Source organism: Balearica regulorum, chromosome 3 (genome assembly GCF_011004875.1).
Source record: "Balearica regulorum gibbericeps isolate bBalReg1 chromosome 3, bBalReg1.pri, whole genome shotgun sequence".
Lineage (NCBI taxonomy): Eukaryota > Metazoa > Chordata > Aves > Gruiformes > Gruidae > Balearica > Balearica regulorum.
In genome coordinates, this window is record NC_046186.1 from 5,229,015 (window position 1) to 5,250,969 (window position 21,955).

The 21,955-nt window shown below is 41.6% G+C and overlaps 1 protein-coding gene across 1 annotated transcript in view; it reads right to left on the reverse strand.

Moving 5' to 3' along the window:
• The window catches only part of TFAP2D (transcription factor AP-2 delta), a 54,037-nt gene that overhangs the window by 23,231 nt on the left and 8,851 nt on the right, over positions 1-21,955 (reverse strand). Inside the window, exons 3-5 of the mRNA XM_075750035.1 lie at positions 14,767-14,932; positions 11,904-12,022; positions 4,570-4,711 (exon numbers count right to left, since the gene is read on the reverse strand). Coding sequence (XP_075606150.1) covers positions 4,570-4,711; positions 11,904-12,022; positions 14,767-14,932 — 427 coding nt within the window. The remainder of the gene's footprint in view (positions 1-4,569; positions 4,712-11,903; positions 12,023-14,766; positions 14,933-21,955) is intronic.

The window sequence follows — 21,955 nt, forward strand, 5'->3', positions numbered from 1 at the left end:
AATCTACTATCCCCAGTTGGCCTGTCAGCACCGCTCTCCTGTCCTTCCTCCAACCTCTACTTTCTACCTGTTGAAAAAGTTCATCTTAAAAGTTTTTCTATTTTGACAAAGGAAAGTGTCAGAACCAAGTGTGCAATTAAGTTCCCTTCTATCTTCACGTGTCAAAAGTCTTTACTGACTGTTGGCAGATTGAAAGAAAAGAAAAAACTTTTTTATTATACATGAAAACCTGTAAAAGGCAGTAACCTACTTTTTTCAAGGGGATTTCTAGGCAAAGTGGTGTCTCAGAGCCTCCACTACCAACAAAACATCACCTGGGGTAGTGACAGGGAGAGGGCCTGGCAGTTATTTGCTGAGTTGGACTGTGAATTTGAAAAAGCAAAGAAAGATGGTTATGCTGTTTTAAGGGCCACAGATTAATAACAAAAAGAATCCTGGTCACTCCTGCAATGGAGACATCTAAAGATTTGTGACATATGGTCAGATATTCCAGTATATGATCAAGAAAAGATAAAAAATTCTGTACTGGATCTGAAAAATAGCCCATCTAGTCCGTGATCCTACCTCTAACAGTGGCAAAATCAACTGCCTTGTGATGAGTACAAGAGTGGGGCAAATGCGTGCCCATAAGTCTGATATATTCCAAGTGTGGCAGAGTTGCCAAGCATCCAAAGATCAAATATCAGTGAGGTGCTCAGCAGGTCCTGTGTGTCCAGTCTCAGAGATACTTTTCATAAAACTAGCAAATTGAGCACATAGTGTCATGAGCCAAATGTTGATTTTTCTGTGCTGGCTGTAAGCAACCCCACAATAAAATCATTATGCACAGTATTCTGTTTTGATCCATGTAAACGTGTGTGTATCTGTCCCTCTGTCTCATGTGGAAAGCCTTGTGCTGTGTTACTCTGATATTTCCCAGAAGACAGCATATCTCTCCTTCAAGTGGAATTGTTACACGGCCTTCAACAGTTCTGCGTCTGTCCTAGCTGCAGCCTGATGAGGTTCTGTCCCCTCTTGTAAAGCCATTCAGGGTGTCCCACACCTCTGCAAGGTGAACTAACGTGTGCTTAAAGACTCTCTAAAACCAGGTCCCAGCTTTTTTTTTTTTTTTTTTTTTTGCTTTTTTTTTTTTTCCTTTCATTTCTGTGTGGATTGCATAAACATGTCCTGAAGTCTTTCTGAAGAGTCTAGGGTTAACAGGCCAGTATCAGCACCCTTTGGCCAGAACTATGATAATTCAGTCTTTTTTTTGTTTGTTTGTTTTTTGAAGCATCTTGCTCTGGAGTGCCCAGACAACCACCTACTCAGTCAAAGGAGGTGAGTTCAGTGTAAAAGAATTGTAGGAGACTGCCTTCTCCTATTGCTTATGCTTTTCTTATCCTTTCAGCTCTTAACCAAAGTTTGGTTCAGTCCCATTCTGCCCTTGCTGTCACTTGTGTTCAGTGCTGTATACTTGCTACACAGCCCAATCATCTCTTCGTCCCATGGTAATCATCTGGTAAGGCTCTGATTCTTCATTGTCTAGATCATAAAATTGTTAGAACAGGCCATGGCACCATCTTATTGCATCAAATAGTACTGCCCTAGGCAGACCTTGAGTTTGCAAATGTGAGGGACCATTTCCAAGAGGTCGTTCTGGAAGATCAAGTAGTTTATCACAACATTTTGGGGCATGGTTTGTTCCATGCCAGAAAGTGGTCCTGATTTCATCCACTGTACTATCAACATAACCTCAGATCAGGTAGGGTGGAGCAGGGCAGTGAAGAGAGTGTTACCTCAAGCTTAGTGACCTCCAGAGGGATATTGGCATCTAAAGTAGCAGTCTTTAGCCTTCACTAGTTACAGTGAAGTACTAGTACTAGTTACTAACCACAGTTCTGTGCATGGCAGATGAACTGCTTCCACACAGGGTGAGTGGATTGCTCGATTACAAGGTACACATGCCCTTGATAACACTGGGAGCTTCTACTGGACACCAGACACTTCTGCATTTTAGACGTTAAGGGGTCTATTTAGTTACCCACACATAGATATGTAGTACCCAAGACATCCATAATAACTGGCAGATACAACACAGTAACAGAGACCCGTGTGTTTCTGGAGCAGCAGCTGGTAACCAAGCTAGATAACCCACTTCATCCCAAATGGCAGTAGGTGCCTATGTTTGGGCAACTGAATCAGGCCACTGAAGTTGGATGTCTGAACCCACAATGAAGTTTCATCTATGTACTAGGAATTGTGGAAATAATTTTGGTTTTTCCCCTCATTTTTCCTCAAGACCCCACATGTAGAGGATCTCACCAGGTGTGCCTTTGGCGGTGGTAACATACACCGGCAATGGCAATCCATTTCTTTCCATAGACAAAGCTTGCAATGAGTGATTTTACCACCCTGGAGTGTCAGTGTCATTTTTGGTGGCAGCATAGCAATCCGCCACTTTTTTGGTGTCGTAACTCACAAGCTCATGAGGCAGGGCAGTTGTGAACTTACTGAAATTAAAACCCTAGAGCTTATATATGCCTCGTGAATAATCAAAACTCCTGACAGATGACTTGAGTACTTGCTATCAGACACATGGAAGCATGGCTGGGTGATACTATGCTAGTATCTCGGTGTCATCGACCTATTGTCTCCCGTAGCATCTGGACAGGGCTGGCCTGTGAATCACTGTTCTCCTTCCAGGCAGGAGAGGGCAGTAGTAGCACACACATTGACCCATCTGTCCCTGTTAGAAGCACTCTGACTGCAGTAGCATGTGGCCTATCCTTGTCTTATCGACAGACCTCTCTCATCAATTTGCTGGTGCTTTTAACTGATGGAAGGCGGGGGGGAAGACATTACGTTCCTTACAAGTGCTGAATAACAGCCTACGAGCCTAAAGTTCATGGAGGTTAGAAGTAATGCATGTTAACGACTGCCCACCTCAGTAGTAAAGGGCAGTGAGAAAGTAGGTATGGAGTGGTGAGAAAGGGTGGTGAGAGTCTTACGTGTCCCTCAGTGGGACAGCCTTTGGAGGCAGGACATAACAGTTAGCCACTGATTATTACAACCCATAATAATGTGATCTCTCACTGGAGCCATAAAAGAAGGGGGAAGATTTGTATAATTATGGTTGAATAACATTTTATAGAGGGGGCAAATCCTCCAGCCAGGGCAACTTCACTCTTGTTTAGGTTGTGCTGCTCAGCAGTACAATCAGCTTCTCCATAGTTAGGGGTCCACATTGTTAATGGGCTCTACAGCAATGGGGAGACACAACTTGCAGAGAGGAGCTGCTTCTTGCCAGCTGGTTTATTCCCATGTCTCTGAAACATCTTGGGCCCTTAAAACAAGTGTGGATGTAGCTAATAAGATCGTATTCCACTTATATTATTACTGTTAGCCTACAAGGGACTTAGGAGCATGATGAGTGAGGTCTCTCATCACCTTCACAACTGGCAAATGCCCCCTGAGCCGCATGGTACTCTGCTTAGCTCCCCAGGGAAGAACCACAGGCTGTATTCACGGGATACACAAGCCTGAGATGTTTCAATGCATGTCGTCTGTGAGTCACCTTCAGGGCGAAGAGCTCTGGACACAAGAGGGACACCAAGGCCAGGAATCCTGTTCCCCACAAATAGACAAAGCAGAAGGATGTTGGGATACAAAGGACAATCCTGTTGCTGGTCAGCCTTCTCCCCTACTACGGGGTGATTCCTCTCTGTTGGACATATCCCAGCCTGGATGATTCCCAAACATTTCCACCACTGGGGTGGTGGTTTGAGAGCTTGGGATTTTATCCTCAGTTCTTCTGCAGCCTCACTAGGTAACACTGCAGTAAGAAAATGAGTATGTTCAAGGCTACCCCATGCAGGGATACCACACACCTAGTGTAGGTCTATGTTGCTCCACGCAGACTATTTATTCCTGTTTCCCATGGCTCATGAAGGCTAATTCCTCCCTCATCAAGGCTAATTAACCTAGATGAAATGTTATCTTAACATGATGTTACTGCTTCAGGGAGGTGAGTGGCTTGTTCAGAGCAAAGTCAAGTGCCTCTGTGTGTCTTTAATGACTTTAGCAAAGCTCCTCTGTGAGTGTACATTGTTCCAGCGCCTTTGACGTCAGGGGAACTCTTGCAATTTCCATCCAGAGAGGATCTGTCCCTCTGCAAACCAATTCTCCCTCAGCAGACTACCGATAATTATCCCACAGTAACTAGTACTTCAGCATAAGCTTAGATCTCCTGCTCATACGCAAACAGGAGACAAAGCCAATCTCTGTCCCATAGATCTTACCATGTAATAATATCCCCTCCTCTCATCTAAACCAATGCATCTGAGAAGACGTACGTGCCTCCTTAACCACAGGCAATGAGAGCATAGCCACTAAAACCTCATTGCAGTAAATAAGATTCCTCTTACAGCATCTCTAACGAGGATTGCTCTCACTTGCTGTCAGTGAGTACTGTTATACTAGCAGTCACTGCAATCCCAGCTCCATACTCCCACTCCTCCCTCCCCCAGCCCCCAGATCCAAAATGGAGAAGTGACAGACAGATTTCTTTTTTAGCTTCCTCTCCCTTCTTACTTTGTCGCTAGGATCATCTTTTTCCTCGCTGTCTGCTCTTTCTGTTCCATGTGCTGTCTGGCAATGTGCTCTCCTACCGCCTTGGCAGGGAACTCTGTTTCGCAGGTGTAGCCGAAATCTCTGGCCAAATGTAAGGCTTCCCCTGTGGGCAAACAAAATGGGTCAGTTAGTTTTTAGGGTTACTATTATCATTATTACAGAATTTCTTCCACTCAGAAAAACCCTCCAAATCCCCCCAAAAACCCATAACAAATGACTTTTGTAGATATGAATTCCCAATCTCAGTAACAGATTTCAGCCCATTTGGCCTGCTCATGCTTAGTCATCAGATGGTGCCAGTCAGAAGATAGGCAGGTCATGCCTCTCATGAGAAAATACTAGTCAAGACACCTGGGTTTAGCTCCCTCCCCTGCCACCAGTGAGTCCTGGGCAGCCGCTCAAGTTTTGTAAACCCAGTTCATGATTGATATTTAAAGCATGGAAATTAGTGGAAGGTAGGAATAAACCACTCTGAAGAGCTGAGCTTAGGGGTTAAGCCAGCAGGCACAATACAAGTGCCCCACACTAAAGATGAGTAAAGCACGAGAAATAATCCTTTTCCAAAGAGATTGCAATCAAAATTGACCAGACAAAATAAAAAGAGATGACAATAAAGATCCCAGTTGCTGTTTTATAGGTGGGGAAATCAAGGCAAAGGGACTACACGGCTTGACCTCGGCTTTATGAGAAGTCTGTGACAGAGGCAGGCACTGAGCACCTCTCTACCTCACTACAGAGACTGAACACCATACCTCAGCTCCGTGCTGGGTGCCAAATACCTGTGGAAGAACCTGTCCATCTCCACTAGCTTAGAGAATCCAGGAATTTATTTTAGGGTTTACTGATCACTCTGACCTGCGTGCTGTGACTCTGAAAACCATGGGATTTATCTGATCAAACACAGCTGCCTGGAGTGTGAACATCTGTGCCTAAGTTTGTCTTTCCCTGGTGGGAAATAGGCACTTCCAGATGACACATGCTCTCATCTCATCGTAGAAGGTAGAAATAGGTCAGCTACCAGAAGTGTATGTTGAAGCACATCTGCATGAGTGACCGAGAGATGTGCTCAGGAATAGTTTTGGGGTTAGGGTGTTGTGGGTATTTTATTTTATTTTATTTTGCTTCTTTTCAGAGTTGTGTATTTGATTGCCACCATGAGAGGTGGCATTGAACTCTGGCTCTTTGGAAACCAAGATGATGCTCCTGGTGAACAGTTAGGAAGGATGCAGGACCTGTAACACTTCCCTTTGAGAAGATGTGAAGTGGAATTCCACTGATTAAATGTCAGTATTGACATCTTACCTGGTACTTTCAAGTCAATGGAGACAAGCTAGCACTTGGAGCATGTGTCATCCCATACTAAAGCAGACGGTAAAAGTGGATCAGAGGAATTATAGAAAAGTCCAGGTTAGAAGGAAGCTCAGGAGCTCACCTTCTGTTGAAAGTATGGCCTTGGATTAGGTTATTCTTGGAATTTTCAGGCCTAATCTTGAATATTTCCAACCATGGAGTTTCCACAGCTTTTCTGAGCAACCTAATCAAATGTTTAATTATTAGTTTAATTTAGTTGTTAATCACCCAGAAGTGCTGATCTCTCCCTACTGACTACACTGAGACGTGAGAGGACAGATACAACAACAACAGAGATGATGACACGACTCCCATCCCCAGCAAGGCTGAGCCTGCTCTGCACAAACCTGGCTAAGCCAAGGAAGATGGAAACTTCCATGGGAGCAGTGGTCCTGTGCCAGGGGCAGCATGAGGCATAAGGAATCACATTCACTGACCTCTGTTGCAGACTCTGTTCTCCACCTTTTCAGGGTTTATTGTCTCGCCTGGAATCACTGGAGTTTTTACCAGAAAAAGATATTTGTTTCCGCAAGCAAGTACTTTGTTGTGTGTTTATCTGACCTAACTGGATTCAGGTACTAGTAAAATACATGCACTATTCCCAGGGCATTTGTTTGCTGACACCAGTCAATAACAACCTTTGTCGCTGTAACCAATTTTACATGCAAAAATCAGAGATTATACTCAAAATCTGCATTTGGATTTTTTTTACATGATTTCCAGTATACCTAAAAAGAATAAGAAGCTAACAAGCAACCACTAGCTCTGGGTTGAAAGGAGAAATGGTTTCCGCTTAATTTACAGCTTCTGGAAAGGTAAAATAATTTTCAGTGAAGTTAAAATGGATTTTAGTGGTACGTTAACAGTGAGTCAGAATGAACAGGTATATAGCTGACTGCCAGTTTTGTATTTAAAATGTCTATCCCAGACTTTATGGATGAGAAGGTACAAATTTAAACTACAGCTGCTAAATTTCTGTGGAGTTGCTTCAACAATTCTATTTCAGTTACAATTTTACTCTTGCTTAAATAAAGACTTAAAGAGTAAGTCAACTGCAGAAGAGTACAAGGTTTTGCTTTTCAAACAAACTCCATTAAAGTACTTGATAGGTTTGTTTTCATGCCAGCGTGGAAAGAAGATAAAAGTCAAAATCATTGAAGCTGTCGTCAGGTGGAATTACCATTCTCCAGACAGATCTGTCCTAGCCCCAGTCAGACCCAAGTAACAGTGCAAGGAACTAGTTAGCAAAGCATTTAAGCGTTTAGACATTGGAAAAATCTTGGTTTCTTCAAAAGAACAAAACTTTCTGTGATGAAATGTAGGCATTTATTTAACATGGTCAATAACAAACTGACTGAAATTTGTATGTTTTCACTTAATGTCAAAAAGAAAAGGAATGAAAATATGAATTATCATTAAAACTTATCTTTCCAAAGATGGTGTATATAATTTACTAGAGCTGAGAAAATTATACTAAACTGTTTTAATGATCTGAGAAAATTATATAAAAGTATAAAACTTGTCCATTTTACATGGAGCTGGGAATGTGATTGAATGCTAATGGTATATGAAGAGATAAAGTCATAGAATCATAGAATTTTTTAGGCTGGAAAAGATCTTTAAGATCATTAAGTCCAACCATTAACTTAGCACTGCCAAGTCCACCACATCTACATGTAATCATAATCAAAATGAAGCAAAATGACTTATCTGCTTGTGGATATATGTAGGTAAAACTGTATATACAGATGTACCTATTGTGAAAAAATAAATCTACACATTTTTAAGATGTATTTTTAAAATATATTTTTACTGGAAATGGAAAGCTGATACATATTAGGAATGCATATTATAACTATGCATATGTATTCATATAAGCATGCACTTCCACATGATATAAGGAATAGGCATTCTATATTACAGCATCAAATTCTAAATAAAAATAGAAAACTGGACAAGAAAATGCTCTGCAGAACATGATTTCTTGTATCTCATTGTTGAGCAGAGATCTTGTTTTGAACTGGGACCAAATGATGAGGTATTTGTAAGTGGATTTTGTTATACTTCTATACATATTTTTTGTTAATCTCAGTGAATAGAGGTCCCCTGTATTACTGCACGGTAGGAAATAAGTCTGCTTTGTGAGGGAAAGTGGTTTGTATAAAATGTCATAAAAGATGTTCTTTCTTTTTCTACACCATAATTTGGGCAAACATTTATTCTAGGGGAAAATATGGAAATGTTGGAAATGTGGATGAACTGACCTCTTTCACCTTACATTTGCCTTCTTCTGGCTAGTTATTATTTATGTCAGGGAGGAGTCATACTAAAGGTAGAGACCCCTAAAATCCCTGGCTTTTATAGCCAGTTGCCTTGTTTCAATCTAAAATCAAATTTCCCTACGTGCAATATCCCCAGCTCTTTCCTCTGGCAGACAAAGAATTGGTGCTGGGGATCGTTGACTCTTTCCCCTTCAATCCAGCCCACGGCTTTGCAGCTATAGGCAGCGCTGCCTTTCCTATATAATTTGACAATTGACCAGAGAGCTTTGCATGATGGAAGAGGACAGTTGCTGAAGCTGAATTGGCAGAGACAGCTCTAGAAATCCCCAGTGGAGAGGCCAGCCTGCGTACCTTGACAGGCTTCTGTGGGCAGGTGCAAGGAGCAGCGTGGGTGTCTCATGGGTCTAGCAAGAGTGAGTGATGCTCCTATGCAGAGTGAAGGCAGAAGCTGTGTCCCAGGAGAGGGACACTCAGCATCTGAACCTCCTACTCTCTCCTCGGCTTCGCCTCCTCTGGATGATCTACCCAGCAGAAACGCTGTCCAGGGGGAGGAGGGACAGGCGGGAGGTGGAAGGAAAGGGTTTTTTTTCCATTTGTAGGGTGAGAAGGGAGGAGGAACAAGTGGAAGGATATTTAAACAAACGCTGGTGGGGGAGAAGCGTGACAGTTGATAGCAGGGTGAAAAAAGTAACCACTGACCTATTTTTCTCAAAAATTTTGGTCCCCAAATGATGAATGCAGTCAATTCTATGTCTAGTAAATTCAGTGGCTTAGTTAGGTTTGACAGGGAAGCAAAGTCCAGATTTTTTGTAAGTGCTTTTTCTGATTTTCATAAATAACTGATGGTTTAAAATTAATTCATTAATTGCTTTTACCTACATCTGCAATAACATTTACACTATGTCTCTGCCTTGTAAGTGACCTGTCCAAACAGATATAGACACCTCCCCCTCTTCTCACATCCTTTCTTGCTCTTTTTGGAGAGGCTTTTGACTCGGTTGAGCCAGCAGTACGGCTTAGCCTTGGCAATACTGATATTTAATGGAGGAGCCTTTACTGTATTGTCTAGGATGTAGGAATTTTTTTTTCTTTTAGAGCTGAGAAAAAAGTGACCTTTCCCTTCGTCTAATCTAGGCACTAGAGGGCATCCCTCACCTATAGGTTGCACAAAGATACATCCCATACTGCTGTGGAGAGGCTTGAAATGCTGAACTCATTCTCCCAGTCTGTCTTTCCACCCATTGTGCTGATTTATGCGGATGACAACGTAAAGAACAGAACTGATCTGTCAAACAAGTCCTACTTTGGGCCCTAGAGGTCCCTACCAAAGACACTCAAGGTGCAACCCAACCAAAACAAGAATAACAGTAAACACCCAGTAGTCATGCTGAACCCCAAAAGAAGTAAGTTTGCAGAAAAATAAGGAGCCACAGAATAATTTTCATAAAGTCTGGATCTTCACATGACCACCACAGCCTACAAATTCACTGCAGTTCTTCAGTTGAACTTAGCAGTACTCCCCAAAACTCAAAGATTTTAGTCTATTTAGAGAAAGAGAAGTCTTAGTCATGCCAGAGACTTTCAAGATGGCTTTGATCAATATGCCTTAATCACCATACAACTAATTTTGCCTTTTCAGGAGGTTGAGCACATTCCTACCTTACAGAGATATTAGAAGACTGTGAGGTCCTTCAGTAACAATAAACTTAGAAACACCTAAAGTAATCATGAGTGACACAATTCCAGGTCCTTATGAGAAGTCCACGCAGTGCACCTGATATTTAGGGATTTAATAAGACTAATAAATCATTATGTCGATTTGTATATTGACACCACACACGAAAAAGCCAATACTGCTTTCTTCATGTTTTCTTCTCTAAAACCTGGAATAAGCTTGTGTCTTTCCATTTCTGCCTCCTCCAGCAGCAGGAGCCATGGAGGGATGGGTTTCCTTGCAGTAACCATGCTACAAGTTGGAAGTAATATCTGCCTGTACAAAGGGAGGACAGCTTACACCACAAAGAATGCAATGAGCACTGCCAAGTTTCACCAAGGATTGGTTACGTAGACAGAAAATGAGCTTAATTTTGTTCTCTGTTGTCATGTTAATGCACATGGTGGTGCCTTTCCTAAAAATTCCAGTAGACAAAATTCATTGTTGGAATATCTAGGCAAACAGGTCTCTGTCAAAGTGAGGTCACTCTCCTCAGTAACTCACACTAAGGCAGTCCAAGAACAAAAGCAATACCATAGGCTTGATAATAGGTTTGCTGTTGGCTTTGAGGAAAGGGCAGGGAGGCAAGCACAGCTCCATCCCTGGCAAAAAGGAGTCGAATTCTGACTTACAGTAAAGGTACTTTACAGTCAATCCCAGGCCAGCAGTTGAAAGAGGACTTCCTCACTCTCAGTCTCTTCTAATAAATGAGTAGCTGACCACATAGCTCTGTTTATTCTTCCCTGCTAAGACCCAAGAGGCATAAAGGACTGAGAATAGGAACAGCCCTTACCCCTCTAGACTAGGGGAGAAAGCTCCCTTTTCTAAGGCTGTAACTCCATTATGGCTTTCTCTTTATTACAAGCAGGTGTGATACGGACACATTTGTATTTCAGAGCAGCCCCGTTGTAGTTCTGTGTGCTCAGTGGCCCCTGAGAACCTTAGGCCGTCCACTTAGGTGGTGAAAAACATTAATTGTTCTGGACTCAGCACTATTTCTCCATCCTTTGAGATATTAAAAACCTGACTAGACAAAGTCCTGAGCAACCTCTTTTAATTGACTCTGCTTTGAGCAGGAGGGTTGGACTAGAAGATCACCAGAGGTCTCTTCCAGCTTCAACCTTTCTATAATTCTGTGATTCTGTGGTAATATGTGCTGAGACCTCAGCCTACTTGCCTAGATCTGTACGGACCTTTGAGGTTATGATCCTAGAAGGTGTTGACCTTTAGGATGAGCTGAGTGCTCTCAACATCAAGGAGGAGGGATCTGAAATTCCCAGAGCTGCTACTTGCAGCCAGACAACAAACCAAGTACTTAGTGGATTCACCCAGAATAGAAGAGATTCAGGTTGAGTTTCTTCCCTTTGCCTGAGGGGTTTGAACCTGCATCTCCCAGCTGAAGGTTTGAAGAGCCTGGCAGTATTTGGTGAATGATATTTAAACAATAAATAAAGGCCAAGAAAGTATCTCATGGGCCTGCCTAGAGTTTATCTGAAGACAGATTTAATTTATTTATGTGTGGGGGAAAAGTCTTGTCTAAATATTATGTCTTCTTATGGGGGGAAAAAAAAATCACATTTTTGGATCAGGTCCAGGAAATTCACAAGTTAAAAAAAAAAGAGGATAAACAAACCTACTTATAGAGTTGATATAAGACATTCATCTCTCTCACAAGAACACTTGGATCATTGATTTGTAAGTCAGATCCCAGCACAGAAAGCACAGATCAATACTGAGGAAACTGCAGGACCAAAACACTTGCTGGGAGCCAAGACATCTCAGAGTGAACTTCCATTTTGCCACTCATTCTGTCTGTGGCTTTAGGCAAGACAGTTCTCCTCTTTGTACAAAACACAGATTATGATATTTAACACTGCGGCTGAAAAGTGTTATATACAAAGAAACATTCTAATTATGTTTATATTATGTTGCAATATTATAAACCCTACCTTCTACCAAGGAAGTCAAGAGTGTGACATTTGCTGCTTTTCTTCTTCCTGCAGGCAAATTCAGTCCCAGTCTGTCTAATTTTTCTCGCAAGCAGCGTCCTCCATTCTTGGATTTTGCTCTGTCATGAGACAACAGTAGGAAAGAGAAACTTGTCTTTATTCTGCACGGTTTTTCCCATGTTAATATAAGTTTAGAAGTTGTACACATCTTATCGACAAATGTATGAGGTAATGCCTGCACTAATGACATCAATGGAAAATCTTTCAGACCTATATTCCTAATGTCCTGCTCGCACCGTACGAGTCTCACATTGGTCCTTTGACAAAGTTAGACATTTTAATGCCTGTCACAGGGGCATCAGATCTTCAGACAGCTTTCCACCTGGTGGAACCCACAGTCCTGAGTTGGGCACAGAGCCTGGAATTGCAATGACTGAGTATAAATATTGACAGTACAGTTGCTTGGATCTGATTTAGCCACCCCAGGCTCCCAAGACAATTGAGAGAGAAACATGCACTTCTAGAATGATGTTAAACAGATGTCTAGAATGAGGGGACTTTGCCCATTTATCTCACCCAACTAGAAAAGGAAGCCAGATGACTACTCAAATGTAGGTGTCTGTGTGGAACCCAGCTCCAGCTATCACTGTATAATTTATGTAGAGACCTGGGTACTTAGAAATGTAGTCTACAAAGCCCAATACTTACAGGAAAGAAGGATAAAGCAAGAGGAAATGCTGAAGATAAAATCCCAGCCATCGTTGGTTATCTATGCCCTTATCCCAGATGACTACATCACTTTTTTTCCTCACAAAATTGTTCCTGGTGCATCCCACACCTGTTTTTTCTACAGTACCTCAGTGTTTGAAGCATTTGAGACATATCCACTTATGCAGCAGATGTAGGTTCAGTTTCTTGCTCAGCCTGAGGGAATTTTAACCTTTGTCTTTTAGACGAATGCAGCAGCCAACTGGCAGCAAACAACTAATGTAAAAATGCTTAAATGTTGAACAGAGCAGTGACTGGAACCCAGATCTCTCCCATCCCAAATTAATGACTTGGTCATTAGAAAATAGAGTCACCACCACAGTTACACCTTTGCTTTTGTCCAACCAATACTTAAGTAGCCCCAAATGAGATTGAGGGGCCCTCAGCTTAGAATAACCAATCACTGAGTATTAAGCATGCCTAACTAGATGTTTTGTGGTGCAGGTTCAAGTTCCTTCAGGCAGAGGAAAGAACAAAACTTGGAATATCACCATTTAGATGCTCGTTTTAACCCACTAAGAGATACCACAACTTGGACCATGTTGTGTGTCAGAAAATATCTTCTGACAACACTTTATTCTGAAGAAGCGCTAACTGGGGAAATACCTAGGCAATGGCCACTGACAGGATGCAAAACAAATGCTGCCAGGTCTCAGGCGAACCATGAACGAGATTTGGGTTTGCTACATGTCTGCTGGTCAACTACACAGTTCTTGAGTCTGTTCTCTAGCTGTGATGCCTACATGTATAGCCTGACCAGATCCATTCATCTACACACTCCGCCTTGCAAAAACAGAATTAGTACATCCAAACTGCTGGCGGAGAGTAGTCCCTGACTTTTGCCAACTCCTGAACCATGCCCAGGGTTGATGTGGAAGAGTGATATTTGCTCTGGGGCAAAAGCTCTTGGGGATCATTGTAGCCTTCTAACAGAAGAGAGAAATGAGTCCCCATGTTCAGGCTGATGCCCTTGCATTCTTAATAGCTTGCAAGAGTGTTGATGAAGTCTGTGGAATCAGTATTTAAAGTGAATACTAGCTGAAGGCCTCTCCAAGGTGAAGCAGTAACAGAGGAAAACTTCTGTGGATGTAGATTTTGGATTTCAATGACTACAGAGGCAGGTAAATGGGGCTTGTGTCCCTGAAACAAATTTTATGATCTACAGCCTTAACTCTGCAAGACGGCTCGAGACAGCTCTTGGACTGCTACATATCTTAGAATATCGCAGGTTGGTTAAAATGACTTTCAGTATAAGTATGAGGATCAGTGTGGCCTTCAGTGACAGCAGTGAAATAGCCTATGACTTTCCAGCTAGTTTTGATCAAAGGGCACTCAAGTGACTCATGCCATCTAAGTTGACGCCTCAGGAATGTTGCGACTTACATATGCCTGGCTGAATTACAGTTGCCTCCTTGTTTTCCACTTGCAATGTGAGGCGCAGTCTGCCGCTTTCCCCCTCTCTGCTACCGCTCTCTGAAGGTGTCTGCTCTGGTCAGCGAAGGGTCAGAGGCAAACTTTTACCTAATTGCTTGCTTCTCCTCCAGTATCTCACGATAAGAAAAGTAAAAGCATTGTATTCTGCTAAGTCTATCTTTTCTGTACTCAGAAGGCATGCAAGGGAGAACAGGAGAAAAAGGCATCCCTACACCTCCACGGTTTAGGTTTTTGATGAGTAAGGGCTGTAACTGAACTTGGTAAAAAAATTTACCTTGAAATAGTTTCTCAACAAGAAGTCAGATTTTTAGATCTGGTGAAATTTTGCACACATTAAAGGTCTTTTTTTTTTTTTTCATTCAAAACAAGGCAAAGTGACACCTATCCATCTCTGATGGGTAACTGAACTAAGGGGGTAAAAAAAACCCCAGTTCACTGAAAAATGTAAACTTTCTGTAAAAAATGTCAGTGCAATCTTAATTTTTCTCATTTCTTGAAAATGTCCCTAGAAACAGCGTTTACTCCCAATCCATCTCCTTCTGTTTTTCCAAACTGTGACCTCTTATCCGCATGGGGAAAGAGAACAAAACCTATTTGTAGAAAATAAATTTACAGAAATTACGGCACTGTCTAGGACTTGTTATTCTCACCTTCAACTTACCTTCTCAAAATACCTCCTAAGAGGGAAGCATTGAGGCATTCTGGTGGCGAAAGGCGCCTCTTCACCTCTGCAATGGTCACTTTGTACTTTGAAGTGGAGCTGAGTAGAGATAAGCGACCAGGAACAGAGCAGAACAGGTCGGTGGGGTTAACAACGCAGGTGCCGCCTACAAAACAAAAGAAATGTGAGAGCAGGGGAAACCTCATATTCCATATTTTTACAAATTCAGTCATGAAGAAAGATTCCGTTGTTTACTTGCGGTTGGTTTTGTTCTTGGTTTTGTTGTTGGTGATTTTATTTGTGTTTTTGGAGTAGTTTTTGGATTTTTGTTTTTTAAATATTGCATCACATTGCTGCTTTGAGAAAGACGAACGGATTGAAATTTCAGTCCAGGAAAAGTGAACTATTAGATCTTATAAGCTTTTCAGTCAAATTAGATCATTATGGCTACCTCATTTGATTTCATGCTCAGTAAAACTTACATATTGTCAGTCTTTCGAGTCTGGTATCTAGTATGATTAACAACGTAAGATTGAACTGGATTCAGGTATCACTCAGAATTTTAAAAAAAACAGTTGGTGAAAAATTTAGGACATCATTGGTTCTAATGAGAAATGTTCATTTTAACTATCTTAGCAGCGTTTAGGATAACAAAGATGCAACGGCACTGTACGTTTGCAGTGATTTGCAGCTAGAACAGCTTTCTACACCTTTGAACTCTTGTATACTCCTTCTAAAGTTAGGTCAAATCCTCAGCTGATGTTAATGATTGAAATCTATGGAGCTACATCAGTTTATATCTCAGGTTAGTTCTGGAATTGTTTATTTCTTGAAAGTGGCAATTACTTGGCCTACGTCTAAAACTGCTGAATGATCACCAAATCTTTCAATGAAGACTGTGATCAATAACTCCTCAGGCAAAATTGAACTTTTAACTTAAAGTTAATATGTGAGAGAGCAAGAGAGAAAACTTTCTGTGTAACTGATCCAAGAGGATAGTACAAACTCCCAGGGGGAAAAAATGATCTTAAAGACTAGCACATATTTTATCACCAAGTGCAAAACACTTCTTTGACCTGCCTTCTCCAACCTAACTAAAATAAAAAATTCTGTGGAAGAAATAAATCTTACCACGGCATGCACAATTCTTCCCTGGGGGAAAGATAAGAAAAAAGAATGAGCTGCATATGACAGTGATATAAAATATCATATAATTCAATCCACTACTAGAAGGAGTCCAGATGGTTTCTGTGAGGACAATGATATAAAGACCTTCCTACAGCAGAATGAATCTGTGCTAATCATTCATTAAAAGAAAGACACTGTATTTTTGAAACTACAGTGGTAATTTCTTCTTTCCTGTGAACAGCCTAATCTTTTTGCACTGCAAGAGCTCACTTTATAATGCTTAAAATTTTTAGTTCGTAATCTAAATTCTGTAATGTGACTAGCATAGCATAGCATGGAATAGAGTAGAATAGAATAGAGTAGAGTAGAATAGAATAGAATAGAATAGAATAGAATAGAATAGAATAGAATAGAATAGAATAGAATAGAATAGAATAGAATAGAATTAAAAAAAAAAAGAAAAAAAGCTCACTTTAGACAAGATCTTAACACCTTTACCTTATCTTCTTCTACATGTAATCCCTCTTAAAATTAAGGTGACTATGTATGTTTCGGTTTTAGCAGAGACAAAGGAACATAACTGAAGGATGAAACTTCATTAGTGGCAGACTATTGCTTGCTTACATAAGGCAAACAGAATTTCTTTCCAAATATTTCAGCTCTTGAAGGTATATTTAAACATTTGTGCTGACAGCAAAACCAGAAAAGAACATCTCTTGGTATAAATCCCAGATGGGTGAGATCCTGACACAGTACAGCAGGATATTTTATGACTTTTCTAATTATGCCACAGGATAGATATTAGTGTCCACTTCTCAGACAGAATATAGAGACAAATCATGCATCACCAAACGTATAGACACATTAAGGGCACTTGTGCGCATTTTTGCACAACTCAAAGCTACAATTTGTGAGTTCATATGCTCAAATAAAGAAATCTGGTGCCACATGCCTGAAATATTTTTGGGTTTTTTGTTGGTTTGGTGTTTGGGTTTTTTTCCATATCTGAGGCAGGGCTGCACAGAAACCTGTAAATATTTTCAATCAACATTTTCAAGCTTCTGGTCTGTCAGGTACGTTTGTGAAGAGTGTTAACACTGAGTAGATTTGTTTGTTTGGCATCTCCTGCCACACAATACATATACACACGTGTATATATATACGTGTCAAGAAAACAGTAGCAATGTGTACATATTTATTTACTTGAATAAGTCTGTACATTTTATAATGAGTGAGACTGTACTGAAAGCAGTGTTGTATTAAAGTTTATCTTCTTGCCAGGTTAAGCCAGTATGTGCACCATTTATGCCAGATAAATAATTGTTCCTTTAATCCAAAAACCTGTTACCCTGCAGCTGCTCCTACCCTAACCGGAATTTACTGGAACACTTCTCATTACTATTTAGTAGAAGGTTGTTTACAGCCTAAAACGTTTAAAAATATCGTGCCTATGCTGCATGATCATACATAAAGCAATTCCAGGTAAGGTAGGTATGGGTTAAAAGTAACAGAAAACAACAAGTCTAAGTCATTTGCTTTCCAGAAACATGGAGAACAAGTTGCAAATTACAAGAAGGTAAAATCTGTTGCATATAATTATTTCAGTATATTAATTATTCATTGACACAGCAACAGAGAGCGGGGTGGTGCTTTCTAGACAAAGCTATGTCACAAACTGTGTACAGTTTTGAAGGCACGGATCTTCTACCACAAACACCGCCTTGGACAGGGGATGGATGAAGTCCTGGCCTTTACACTAGGTGGTAAACGGAAGAAGGGCTGACAGTAAACAAAGGGAGAGCTGCTAGGAAGAGAAAGGAAAGGATAAGTGCAGCCACAGTGGAAAATGAAGGGTTGTTAGGTCTCTTGCTACACGCACACACTTTGGTGTATTCCTTCCCCCATATTTGGATCATGCATTAGAGTGGAGAAATGATTTTGTGAAGAAATGCAGCTCCATGGGGAGAGGACGAGCTATGTTTTAAGTTGTGCAGCAGTGGCAACAAACAGCTTTTCTTTCCCATCAACTCAATGACAGTGTAGGTGCTGTTAGAAAAGTCAATCCTTGTTCAACTGTTGGGTTGGTCTTGTCATAAGAGGCTATTTGAGAGGTGGGATGCTAACAGACACCAGCTGAAGAAGCCAAAGATAATGCCCTCAAAAATAGAACAGAAATAATGCCTTGCATGAGTCTAGCAGTTCAACCTGGAGATCCCTGTTCCAGTTAGCAGCTGTTACTTGCTTTAGAAAACTTTACAGACTGGCTTCTGGTGCCAGGACACATAAGACACCATCAGCTAATCAGATGAAGAGCCCCACACATAGCCACGGCAAAGTGTTGTGCCCACCAGCATACATCAAGAAGGAAAACCTGTGGCCATTGCTCCCTGACTAGTTACCCGCACCGTTGGTCCTACTGCAAGGCTAGGAAAAAGAAAATGAGAGCAGGCAGAAGGTGAGAGAAGTGGTAGGATCATCCAGCAGATTGCCTCAGCAATTTCGTTTTCCGAGTACCAGGTGAAATGGGCCTGTGAATGTTAAAAAGACTCTTTTTAGGACACCTGTTTATTCCCACAGGGAAGTGATTCCGTGGTCTGGTGTGACATCATCTGTTGCCATAAGATACTGTGTTAGAGATGATTGTAAATGACGGTAGTTGTGCTCTTACAGCCACGGAGGTCTAAAGGCACAAGCAAGAAAAGATTTAAACAAAGCTGAAATTTCTTTTATATAGAAGCTGATAGATTTGGGGAAAAAAGAGGGAAAGAAGGGAAGCTTTCAGACACACAAACCCTTCTTCAGGGCTTCTCTTTTATCCAACTCTATTCAATTACGTCTTTCTTCATGACAGACTTTTACCCTCTGATCTGTCATCTTTGTGTTGATTTCAACAAATATGATTGTTTGAAAGGAAAAAGACGGGAGAGGCAGAGATCTACTTCATGCAGCAAACCACATTTGGGTGAAAGACCTGGGGCCCGGTACCGTCATATACTGAATTGCCTCAGCTACCGAATCACCTCAGGAGATTATTGTCAAGTGGTCTGAAGGACAGAAATAACAAAAGCCTATGTTCATTTTTGCTAGCTTAATTTTGGGACTCAATCCTTTTCCCTCTAGTTGACTAGTTGATACTCAACACAACATACTTCTTTGTGTGAACTGCACTTTTGCTTTGTTTCCCAAGCCTAGGATGAACAAAAGTTAAGCTATGTGATACTGCAAAACGTAGTCACAGCAAACATTGGGAGAGTATTTTCCCTTCCTTATTCTTGTCTCCCCATCAAATAGCACAAGTCAGTAGAAAATGCCAACACAAGCTGATGACGGTTTGTGTAGATGACAGCAAGGAGAACAACAGAGCCATACTCTAACCCAACAGTCTTGTCAACACAATGAAAATCCCGATAACGCATGATGCAAAAAGAGCTTGGTCTGTTTTGATTATAGGTTTCCCTTTGTATAGATGAAGAGGACAATAGGGTGGCTGGAGTGCGATGATTTATTCTGATTTAGTTATGCGCTTGGGCATCTGCTGAAATGTAAGGCTCCCCGACGCCCTCAGAGTTAAGTATTTGTGCGTTTTTTCATTGACAGAATCTGTATTCTCACCTGTGTTAAGCTTTTCATAAGCAATGTTATTGCTTTATTAGGAATGAGAGAGAGAAATATCTATTGATGCCACTGGATGATTTATTTGCACTTTAGATACAATTTTTTTTTAATGTGTGCCTATAATTTTGTATGTATACACACATCCTTACGCTCTGCAAGGTCATTTCTTACTTGTTAATCATAACAGCTGCAATATGATGGGTATTTTATATTCATTCAAGAAGACATAGTCCCTTTCTCCAAGCTATTCACCTATAAATATCATGCAGTTATGGAAGGAAACATCATAATATACTGGTGACAACAGCGCAGAAGTACTGTTTATTTTGTTTTTCAGGATATATGCATGTTTGTGCACTTGTGTACATTATTAAGTATAGGCGCACGTGAGTGCCTACAGATTAATCTTATATAAAATATTAATAATATGCTACGCTTTTTATTAGTCTATTATTTATATCTACAGGTGCTGTTAGTAGGAGTCTCCAGCTTACAGTATATTTTCTGCTCTGCTTTGAAATTCTAGCAAGTTTACAGTGTGTTACAAAATAAAGACATGAAAATCTACCTCTCCTCAGCTTTTTTTTCCTTAGGAAGCAGCAAAGTTAAGCAAGCAGCCAACTGCATAGAGTTTATCAGTAGTATTTAACCCCACGTTCAGTTCCCAAAGTTCTATAAGCAATTTAAAATGTTCTTCAAATTATCCTCACATCACCCAGCCCTTGTTCTTAGGAACTAAATATTCAAAATTCTACAGCTCATCTACATTTGTCAGGAAAAATTGTAAGTACTGCTTTTTTTTCCCAGTTATTCCTTTGGTTTCACTTAGGTGAAACGAACTTTGCGTTATGTAAGTTGTCACGTAAACCAGCTTGTTCCATGAGCATAAACAATTCTGAGATAACGTCCCTCACTACAATATTCATGCTAAGGAAAGATGGATGTGCCTGCATGCTCAAGACATTTTTTTTTTTAATATGAACCGAAAGATTCAGTAGGACTGAGGGGATGGTCAGTGGTTTTTAAGACCAGCCTCTTAGCTACAGTTTTTAAGGCTGTTAAGAGTGTTAAGAGTTTTAAGTTTAGACAATGTTAAAAAAAAATTGCTTGGAAGAAGTAAGGTATTATGGTGGAAAATAGAATAACATAAATAAGGGGCATTGTTACAGGAACTCAACTTTAAAGATTGTGTGAACATGCAAAAGGATGTTAAATGTCAGGCACCTAGGACCAGCCCTCCATTGTATCAGCACTGACACAGGAGTACTTTTAGGGCTCCTGGGGTGAAGGATAGGACCCAAACCAGAGCCAAAAGACAAGACATCGGCTTCATTCCTCTTTCCTATGCACAAGCCATGAGAACTCATCAGCACTTTTCAATGCCTCTCCGGACCCTCTCTGCGGTAGCGGATTGGGAAAATACCTGTGCGTTGCTGGACGGTGGGCGTGAGCCCGCGGGGCTGCGGGAGGAAGGCTTGTGTGCGGTGTGGGTTGTGCGTGTGAGGGTGTGGTAAGGGTTTGAGGCTCTACCCGCGGTGTCCCACGAGTGGGCTCTGCGTGAAGCAGAGCAAGCGATGTTGGAGGAGGGGGAGCTGTGCTCCCCACAGGAGGCACTGGCAGGCTGTGCGTGTTGTGTGCGTGTTGTGTGTGTGTTGAGTGGCCGCTTGCTACACACTTTGTACGCTGCACGTGTGCCTGAGTTTGCGGGATGCCGAGGACTGCTCTGCATGGTGCGCAGCCCATGTGTGCGTGGCCCTGACATCCCTGCTGAGGCAGGCCAAGCCGGGACTGTGTGGTCATGACAGCCCACAGCTTCGAATGGAGCAAGGGGAGACAGAAACCACATCATACACAACCTCTACCCCAGCAGGAGAGGGGAGCAGCACAGACCTCCAAAGCAGGTGAGATCCCTACCCAGGGACTTTCCATCGCTCCTCTGTGCACAGCCAGAAAAATAACCCTTTACGGATCAGCAGGAAAAACAAGCAAGCAAACAAAAACCCACGGAAACCCCCCCAACAACAACAACAAAACCAAAACAAACAAAAAAAAAACCCAACCCCCAAAACACCTAATCCCCAACCTCACATCTCTTCCTCAAACTTCTCCCAAAAGTCTTGCTGGTGCCAGGACCTACGGGAGCCGGCTCCGCTCCCTTCCCGGCCCGACGAAGCGCTCGGGGTCCGGATAGAGCCCGCTCGACCCCACTGCTCAGCCCCCTCCGTCCCCTTCCCCAGCCCGAAACTCCCGGGGAGCTGAAAGTCACCAACCGATTTGGGGAGGCGATGGCTTTAGTCAGCTGGAGATTATCTCAGCTGGAGCCGCGAGAGCCATTAATTAAGGCAGCTATTTAGGATTTTAATGCGATTTAAATTGGCCCTTGGAATAGAAAAGGAAAGAAGAGAAAAAGACAACAGTGCTAATGGCAGTGCATTAGGAGCTGAAC